At 44.8% G+C, this 10,226-nt stretch overlaps 1 protein-coding gene across 1 annotated transcript; it reads right to left on the bottom strand.

Moving 5' to 3' along the window:
- Positions 1-243: 243 nt before the first annotated feature.
- Positions 244-9,057, bottom strand: MRPL47 (mitochondrial ribosomal protein L47). The gene is made up of 7 exons (XM_081008321.1): positions 8,901-9,057; positions 5,883-6,028; positions 5,377-5,437; positions 3,939-4,035; positions 2,381-2,511; positions 870-965; positions 244-516 (listed from the first exon to the last, which is right to left on the bottom strand). Exons 1-7 carry the CDS (start codon positions 8,987-8,989, stop codon positions 402-404), a joined length of 735 nt encoding a protein of 244 aa, XP_080864447.1. The 5' UTR covers positions 8,990-9,057; the 3' UTR covers positions 244-401.
- Positions 9,058-10,226: the final 1,169 nt, after the last annotated feature.

Here is a 10,226-nt window from a genome sequence, read left to right as displayed (position 1 = left end):
CCAAGTCTTGCGGATAGCTTCCTGAAGCCTGGAGAGCGAGAGGGGTCGGTGCGCACCGAGCCCTCTCGCTCTCCAGGCTTCAGCGAAAGCCTGCGTTCGCCCCATAGGACGCACACACATTTCCCCTTCATTTTTGGAGGGGAAAAAGTACGTCCTATAGGGCGAAAAATATGGTATGTGCCATGACATAGAAAACAGTTAATTAAATGGTTGTTGACAAACAAGTCTATGAAAGAACAAATATTTTACAAGAAAGATGAAACAACTTTATTTTGGTAGGGGCGGAAATGAACTTGTTTTACATCACATGGTATGTTTTGCCTTACGCTTTGTCCATTTACAAGCAGTTCAGAAGGAGGAATGTTTGTGCCACAATTCCATCAAACACTGCCAACTTCACGTTAACTTTGAGACTGAGCACCAAGATGAGGGAATTGTTTCTTTAAACGCATCTCTCTCTGCTTCTGCATATTCCTCTTCCTTGATTCATTGCGCAAATATTGTTCAAGTCGGAGTCTGCAGGAGAAAACCAACCAGTCAAGTTAGCGTATAAGTTGTTTGTTTTATTTACAATTATATACAACAATGTGTATACAACAATGTTTTTAGCAGGTGCCCAAGAGAGTACAGTGAAGGTGTCTGCTTGAGCTCAACAGTTCCAAAGTATAGCCACTGCCACACTAAACATGTTCTTACAAACGCAGACACCTGTGAGACACCTGCAGTGGTGCCAATTCTGCCGATTGAAGTGGTCGAGCAGGCACATGTAGCGCAAGGCGATCTCGTAGCTCTCCCAGACAATCAGCAAAGCAGGACAAATGGTAAGAGGACATATAAAAGGGTCTGGTTTTAAAGGCTGCTGGTCTTACCTGTTAAAACGATTGACATTTGGCAAATAGTAGAACCGCTTTCTGTTATGCTTTGCATTTAGGTACCAAGGGATTGGCCATTCCCTAAAAGTGTACCTGCCAATGACAGACGAGGGGAATGTGTGAGATGAGATTCTTTTGAAAAGCTCATAATTATGTCTAGCTGCCTCTTCCCACCCCAAAATCTCAGGATACATTACACAACATTTTAGAGCCTATTTTTAGCTAAAACACATCAAAGCACAAACACAAGCATCAGTCCCTAGTTCACCATCAGTAGCTGATCTGCCCTGACCAGTTCTTATCTAAGCAAATTATTTGGTGGTTTCAGATGATAAAGGCAGAATGGTAGGTTAATTATTTTAGGGCAGTAGCAGCACTCACCCCTCCTTGCCACCACTTTCACTAAGGAAAGGCAAAGTGATAACCAGTCTTCCCAAGCCTCCACTGCCCTTTAGAAACTGAACTGGCTGTACATGAAAGGCAGCCCTGACCTGCTTGCAAAGCACATAATGGAAGACTCCACCCCATACATTCAAAGTTCCCTCCTGCTCTGAATAGCTTACAGAGAAAATGTACTAGAAAGCTAAGAACGTCAAATGGTAGAAGAGACTTTTTTTTTGTTCGCTCTTAACTTAAACGGAGAGTTCTTTCCACAATATGTTTCGCTTGAATATATGAAACTGCCTTGCACTGCATCACATCATTGGTCCATTCAGCCCAGTCCTCATAACCTCTTATTTCTTGGTGTGGATTCTTATGTGGTCAGAGAGGCAGTAACTACACACAAGGCAGCAGCATGAGCAGGGCTGGCCCTACCATTAGGCAGAGTCGGGCAATTACTGGGTATCCTATGAAGTCTGCCCTTAAAAGCTAGCCTGCTGCCCTCAGGTGTGATGAAGGATGCTGCCCCAGTGTGGAGGTACGATCCAACTGGCAATCCAGTTGGCATCTGCTCATGGGATGTGGGGCACCATCTCTCTTGTCCTTGGCCTCAGGCAGCAAAATGTCTTGAGTCGCTCCCAAGTACCAGGCTTATAGAAGTACAAAAAAACAAACAAAAAAAACAAAAACAAAAACCAACTTTAGGGGGAAAAGGAAAACTAAAGGGAAGGAAACAAGCCTCCCCTCCCCAACCCAAAACACAGTGAGGATTAAGCATGCTCACCGGCCACTGAATGCTAATTGGATGTTAGGAAAAAGTATTTAAAAATCTGCTGGCAGAGGGATTAGAAAAAAAATGTCGGGTGACTGACACTGAAAAGGAGCATTCCACATTGTTTAGTGTTTCCTTGCATGTCCCAGTGGTACTGTCTATTCGGACTGGCAGTGGTTCCCTGAGGTCTCGGGTAGAAGTCTTTCCTAACTCTGCTAGCTCAAAAGATGGAGAGGCCAAGGACTGAAGGTGGAATGTTGTACAAAGTGTCTGCTCTACACGGAGCCACGCTTGGTATTTGCTTTCCCCACCACACAAACGCTGCTCGATAAACACCAATAATTCTTTCTTGTACCAAAATACGCGGCCCAAGAAGTCATGTCTCCATTCGCCTGGTCTCTCTTTCTCCTGGCCGGTCTGTAAGAGCCGCAAAGCGTCTTCCCTTTCCTGGATGACAAGATCCATTCTGTCCATGGAATCTTTCACCTGAAGACCACAAAAAGAGTGTTTCAGCTCCAAAGCCACCAATCCACGTGAAAGAGCCTGAGCCCAGGAGAACTCCAGGCACTAGCTTTTCCCAAGTTGGTGCTCGCCTGATGTTTTGGCCTACATCTCCCATCAACCCCAGTCAGCACAGCTGTCACGGCTGATGGGAGCTGTAGTCCAAAACATGGAAGGCATTCTGTTGTAGAATGTGCATGGGCTTAGCAGTCTTATACAGTGGTACCTCAGGTTAAGTACATAATTCATTCCGGAGGTCCGTTCTTAACCTGAAACTGTTCTTAACCTGAAACACCACTTTAGCTAATGGGGGCTCCCGCTGCCGCCGCGCCACCAGAGCACGATTTCTGTTCTCATCCTGAAGCAAAGTTCTTAACCTGAAGCACTATTTCTGGGTTAGCAGAGTCTGTAACCTGAAGCGTATGTAGCCTGAGGTAGCACTGTAACAGGTTTTGATTGTCCCTACAAACTAAACCACACTTTGCTGGGAAATCTGTTTGTGAAAGGCCCATTGGAATGAGAACTATGAAATATATAGAAATCCCTTTCCTTGGAGTCTGTGCCAAGAGCATGCCAATGGATTGTGCTGTAACAACCTGAACCATAACTACACTGTCGCTGGGCAGCACTGCTGTTGGGTGGAACTTCTTCACCAGAAACTACAACCAGGCTTTCTGTGACTCGTATCCCTTACTTACAGACTTATTTCATTTTACCATGTCTGCTGGCACCAGAAAAAAATTCAACTGGAAACTGCTTCAGAATCCTGCACCCATTCCCTTGCTGCCAGGGCTCACGCAGCCAGGGTTGGTGACAAAATACAAGGAGGGTGAGGGCAAATCAAGAGTTTAAGGAGCCTAATAGAATTAGGGAAAGTTTAAAGACTTGCTTCATCTTATCTGACTCCTACATAAATGTAGGTAAAAGTTGTAAACAGTCTTTGGAAGAACTGCAAATGCTGCCTCCTTTACAAAGAAAATAGGGTTGCCCATGTCCAGGTTAGAAACTGAGATATGAAAGCTAGGAGCTAAATGGCACCTTAAACCTAGGTTATGGGTGCAGCAACAGAATGTCTAGGAACACTTTTTAATATAACAAGTATACAAAGCTGAAAATGAATGAACTGCAGCTGAAATATGATGTTCATTTTTCACATGGTCTAGTCCTTCCCCTACCCACCCCCCTAATATTCTTAAGAGGGTCTCTTCTCCAGTCTTCAGAGAGTAGCTGGAAGTGGGGAGGCAGAAAAAGGTCCTTCTTTCCTTCCACTTCGTAGTTTTAATCGGAAATCTTAGCCGCAGTACTGCACCCAGATCTCAGAAACTGCTTGCGCTAATGAAATTCCCTGTCGCAAAATGCGCCCAGGACAACTGGAGTTTTGAACACTAGCAGTGACCTCGGCATCATGTTACCTTATCTAATCGCTCTGGGCTTGGCATTGGCAGCCTCTGCCGTTTTGCTTCTTGCTCCAACGTTAAAAGCATGTTTCGCTCTTTAAGCAGGACGTACCTAAGTCAAAGAACATATTGGTAAGTACTAACAGATTGTTAACTGGGACTCGTTTGCCCTACACACAGGTCATCCTAACCATAGTTTAGTGTTATGTCAATAAGCAATGAGAAGCTGGGGCTGAAATTCTTCCACCTCCCATGTAGCTGGAGGTGAATTTTGAACATTTTTGCTTCTGCCTTTGATTAACTATTGCTTACCATGTTGGCTGGACCCAGAACTGTGGTTAATCTTAACTGTGGTTTGCTTAAACTGTGATTTGAAATGGGCATGTTTGAAAATAACTATAGTTAACAGTAACCAGAGTTTGTTGGTTCTGGGTCATATGAGAAATTATGTTTAAACTAAAGTGGAAGCAAAAGCTCTCAAAATGGCTGTCCACATGCAATTCAATAGAGCTTTCTGAAATGTGTGAAATTTTGTCCAGCCACCTCTGTCTACAGCTTCTTGGCTAAATTATAATGATATAGGGACAGTGGGTGTCACAACTAGCAGAGGAAAAAGACAAGTTAAAATGAACTTTACTTCTAAGACAAATGGTGAAAACTTGGAATAATTATAGGATGAAATCAGGCCCAGAAGTTTCCCTCCTTAGCATTCATCTTAAAGTCACTCAATGTTTTTAACGAGAAATCAGCCATCAGAGTTTGTAAATTGGGGGAAGGGTATACACAAATTTAGGGATTTAACAGATGAAAGTTTGCTAACATGGAATGAGATAGCTTAAAAAACAGGAGGCTAGGTACTCCATGCTTTCAGAATTTTCAATTAAGGAATCTTTTGTCGAGTATATGGTAAGGAAGATGACAACATGAGAAATCACAATGGCAGCTAATAAATCAAAAGGCCTCTTGGCAAAAACCTACAAATTATTGATTGACCAAAGTAAAAAGGAGTCTGTCTTCAGGATAAGGTGAGATAAAGAAGTGGGATTTACTATGCCAGAATTGGCATACAGTAAAAAATCTGCACTAAGTTTATCAATAAGGGAAATACAGTACAAGCTTTTATTGCACCAATATTTAACTCCTGCCAGGTTGAACAGAATGTTTATGGAAACAAATGTTCAGTGTTGAAGTGTCTGGCTGTAAATGCACAACTATATTACACATGTGGTGGGAATGTCAGCAAGCTTATGAATTTTGGAAGCAATCTGAGTCAATAATATTAATGGGTTAACACTGAGATTTTCCCCAGTGTTGATTTTAACTGGACTGAGGAGGATATTCCTGGATTCTGAAATCATGACCAAGCAGTTCTTGAAATACTGTGCACAAGGATGAAACGAGTACAGTAACTTTAAAGAAACACAAGCCATTAGATACACTGAAATATACTCACCAAAGTTTGTGCAAATCCTCACTGCTCTTGCCTCGGAGCTGTTCCACTGTCCAAGAATCCCCTGTGGAATCCACAAAGCGCATTAGTGTTTTGGCAGGGAGACAGTGACTGCTCAAATCTATATGGAGAACTGTTCTAAGGACCCAACCAGACTGAAATCTGCTTTGCACCCATGAAAGCTTCACCAAAAAATGAAAGTTAGAAAAGGTGATACAAAAGTTTCCTCAACATTATCATGTATAATCATTATCATGTACAATCAAATATTTTTAAATGAACAGAATTAAATATAAATAATGCTAACATATTATTGGACATAATGATATCTTCAGGTGACATATTCTGAATAAGAGTGTACACCTGAATAGTGATTTTACAGACACATGAAGATATACACCAGCACAGAATGTGCTGCTATTGAACTTTTACAATCCCACCTAGCTTACATACCCACAACGTGGGAGGCCAGAAGGGGAGTCAAGATAAACAGATTCTGAGTATCTTACCAGATTTGACTTCTGTCTTTCCCCAGTTTTTGGGGTCATCAAAAAATTCCTCCAGCCCATTCCGAGGCAAGGAGGTATGAAGCAACATACAGGGAGAGACTGTTTCTACTTTTGTGGCATTCTTGTGCAGATTGTTAAGGATGAATCTGAAGGACAAAAAAACCAGGATTTATTTAAAAAAACAACAAAATGATATAGGCACACACACACAAAACCTATCAGGGATGCTGTAGCAGTGAATATTCTGCATCAGCAGGAGACTGACTAGATGACTTTTCAAGGACCCTCCTATTCTACAATTTCATATAAACAAATTTACCTAGTTTAAAGCAAATGTTCAAAGTGTTTAAGTGGTTTTTAAAAACCGAATATCTGAACTAAAATCACTTTTTGAGGAAACCTAGATATTTCTTTAGACACTCAAGAGATTTCAGATCTGGACACTGTATGGTGGGTGACCCCTCTAGCAAGCTAGTCTACATAACAGCTATACTATAGAAGCCCATCCCCCCCCCCCCGAGAAGGCTGCAATTTATTGCGTACAAATCAAATCGAACTCCCTGAACACAGTTGGACTTTGATAACATAACATCATAGAACTGTGGAGTTGGAAGCGACCCCAACCCCCTGCAATGATGTTTAGTCGGAATCTCCTTTCTTGCAACGTAGAAGCCATTGGTTTGAGCCAGTGTGGTGTGGTGGTTAAGAGCGCTAGACTCGTAATCTGGGGAACCGGGTTCACGTCCCTGCTCCTCCACATGCAGCTGCTGGGTGACCTTGGGCCAGTCACACTTCTCTGAAGTCTCTCAGCCCCACTCACCTCAGAGAGTGATTGTTGTGGGGGAGGAAGGGAAAGGAGAATGTTAGCCGCTTTGAGACTCCTTCGGGTAGTGATAAAGCGGGATATCAAACCCAAACTCTTCTTCTTCTTCTACCCTCCAGAGCAGGAGAAAACAAGCCAGTTCCATCCTTCCATGGGGACAGAACTTTGAGATATTTGAAGACGGCTTTGAAGATTGCAACTCAACGTCAGGAAGAACTTTCTGACAGTAAGAACTGTTGGACGGTTGGAACGATCTCCTTTGGAAAGTGGTGGACTCTCCTCCCTTGGAGGTATTTAAAGCAGAAGTCGCCTGGCTGTCCGCCACGGATGCTTGAGCTGAGATTCCTGCATTACAGGAATGACGTTCGGGGTCCCTTCCAACTCTGCAACCCTATGATTCACCTACCTCATTGAACGTGGTAGACTGGTGAGCCTACTGGTTTCCCTATTGCCACCCTGTGAGATCAGAATGGTCAGTACTTGGATCGCCAAGTTGGAGAAAGGGGGAGTTAAAAATACAAAAACAGTTAACCAACGTTCTCCCTCACGGATTCCTTAAATGGCGACAATAATAATACTTTATTTATATCCCGCCCTCCCCAGCCGAAGCCGGGCTCAGAGCGGCTAACAACAGTAAAATAATACAGCATTCTAAAATCAATTCATTATAAAATCAGTTCAAATCAAATTGATGGTAACCATTGGGCTAAAGTTCTGTGAAGAATTACCAAAGGAGGGGGTCAGGCTGTGCCTTGGCCAAAGGCCTGGTGGAACAGCTCTGTCTTGCAGGCCCTGCGGAAAGTTGTCAAGTCCCGCAGGCCCTAGTTTCTTGTGACAGAGCGTTCCACCAGATTGGAGCCACAGCCGAAAAAGCCCTGGCTCTGGTTGAAGCCAGCCTAACCTCTCTGTGGCCCGGGACCTCCGAGGTGATTTTGTTTGAAGACCGTAAGGTCCTCCGTGGGTCATACCAGGAGAGGCGGTCCCGTCGATACGAAGGTCTTAGGCCGTACAGGGCTTTAAAGGTTAAAACCAGCACCTTAAACCTGATTCTTTACTCCACCGGGAGCCAGTGCAGCTGGTATAGCACTGGGCGAATGTGATCCCGCAGCGAGGACCCCGTGAGGAGTCTCGCCGCAGCATTCTGCACCCGCTGGAGTTTCTGGGTCAGTCTGAAGGGCAGCCCCACGTAGAGCGAGTTACAATAATACAATAGTCTGGAGATGACCATCGCGTGGATCACAGTGGCTAGGTCAGGGCGAGAGAGGTAAGGAGCCAACTGCTTAGCTTGGTGGAGATGAAAAAATGCCGCCTTTGTTATAGCTGCAATCTGCGCCTCCATTGAAAGGGAGGTGTCAAAGATTACACCCAAACTCTTAACAGACGGTGCTGCCACTAATTGCGCCCCCGCAAGAGATGGGAGTTGCCCCCCCCATCCCATATTGTCCCGACCCAGCCAAAGGACCTCTGTCTTCGAAGGATTTAACTTTAACTGGCTCCCACGTAACCATCCAGCCACAGCTTCCAAGCTGTGTGTATGGGGCCGAGTCAGGATGGTCATCCATCAACAGAGAGTAATAATAACACAATAATAATTTTATTAATTGTTCCCCGCTCATGTGACTGGGTTTCCCCAGCCACTCTGGTTGGCTTCCAACATAAAGCCCTAAACGGCCTCGGTCCTGTATACCTGAAGGAGCTTCTCCAGCCCCGTTGTTCACTGAGATCCAGCGCCGAGGGCCTTCTGGCGGTTCCCTCATTGCGAGAAGTGAGGTTACAGGGAACCAGACAGAGGGCCTTCTCGGTAGTGGCGCCCGCCCTGTGGAACGCCCTCCCTTCAGATGTGAAGGAAATAAGCAGCTATCCTATCTTTAAAAGCCATCTGAAGGCAGCCCCGTTCAGGGAAGTTTTTAATATTTAATGCTGTATTGTTTTTAACACTCGATTGGGAGCCGCCCAGAGTGGCTGGGGAAACTCAGCCAGATGGGTGGGGTATGAATAAATAATTATTATTATTATTATTATTATTATTATTATTATTATTATTTATATATAAAAACCGTAAGGAAACATTAAGCATTGAAAAAGTAGCTTGGCTTGAACACGGCAGGGGGGAAATTCAAGGAATAAAAGGAACACGGTAAAGCGAGGTCGCAGGGCGCCTCCCTCCACCCGCCTCCCGCCCGGCGGCTGCCCACCTGGGAGGAGAGGACGCCGACGGGCCGCCCCAAATCGCTGCCGCCAACCTCAGGAGCTTCGAGAACGGCCGGCGAAGCGCCGCCGCCATGACACCTCCCGTTTCCCACAATGCTCACCGGCCGCCGCCGGAAAGCGTCGGCGCAGGCCCATAGAGATTGCGAAGGATGCACGCAGGCCTAACTTCCGGTTTGGGTCGGAAGCCGCTCTTCCTTGGGGTTTCCTTTGGGTTCAGAGCAGGGTCTACCCTCCGCGGCGCTGAGCATTCCTAGAGCGGACCTCCTTCCCCTATTATCCTTGTAAATTTAAGGGGGAACGGTTCAGTTTGAGAAGGAAGCGCTATATGTATACCTCCAGTTTTCGTTTCCCCACAATGCTCCTTGCCTTCGACCGCAGATACAAGAAAAATCGAAGAGGCGACCGTGTGAGGTCGTCTTCAGCAGTAAAAATATCGGTCTTTCCGCACCTTCAAGAGCGACACCACGACCAGCCTTTCGTGAACTATACGCAAGAAAAGGAATCCAGCTCATCGTGTAGTTGCGGGCAAGGTGCCCCCAAAGGAAGGGATTTTTAAATCCGTTTTGGCGTACGTGAAAATCGCATTGGATGGAGAAATTAAGGATTTTTATCGTTGACAGTCATTGAGCAGTGGCTGGACTCCGCCAAGAAACGAAACATAGCGAGCCTTTCCTGCTCTTGTTGAGATCTCATTTTTGAGGGGTTGAAATTCTGCTTTGATTTAGCTTTTCAAACATTCACAAATGAACTCTTCAGATGCAAACACTGCTCAAGGTCTCCATTATTATTATTATTAACATTAACGGTGCAAGTCAGTGAAGTGTAACTCTGTGTAACAGAGCATCCAGCTGATGCTTAAAAGAGATTTGGGCTCTGACTTCTAATGTGCAATATGAATAGTGATAATGATAATGATGATAACAACAGCATGTCGCTTTATCTTGCCCAAGGCAACCCAAAGCGACTTACAACCAAACAACCACTTGCATGAAGCGCTCTTACGCTCTTATCCAGTACAGTTCTTACCATGTCTACTCGGAAGTGAGCCTAATTGAATTCAGTGGTGCTTACTGGAGAAATACAGCCTTTTTTTCATTTAAAGGATTTTGCATGCAATAGGACCATAGGCGTTGCCAAGGGGGTGGGGCAGCTGCCCTCCCTTAGATCAAGTAAAACAATGGTAAAACAGAACTAACTGACCAATCACGTCGGTTCTGCGCCCCCTAACAAAAATCCAGACTCCGCTCGTGAATAGGACCCGAATTAAAACAACAACAACTCTTTGCCGGTTATCTTTTGCCTAGGGGAGA

This window comes from Podarcis pityusensis (genome assembly GCF_964106645.2).
Source record: "Podarcis pityusensis genome assembly, chromosome: 5".
Taxonomy (NCBI): domain Eukaryota; kingdom Metazoa; phylum Chordata; class Lepidosauria; order Squamata; family Lacertidae; genus Podarcis; species Podarcis pityusensis.
The sequence above is the reverse complement of the archived record's forward strand: the minus strand, read 5'-3'. Positions and strand labels throughout refer to the sequence as shown.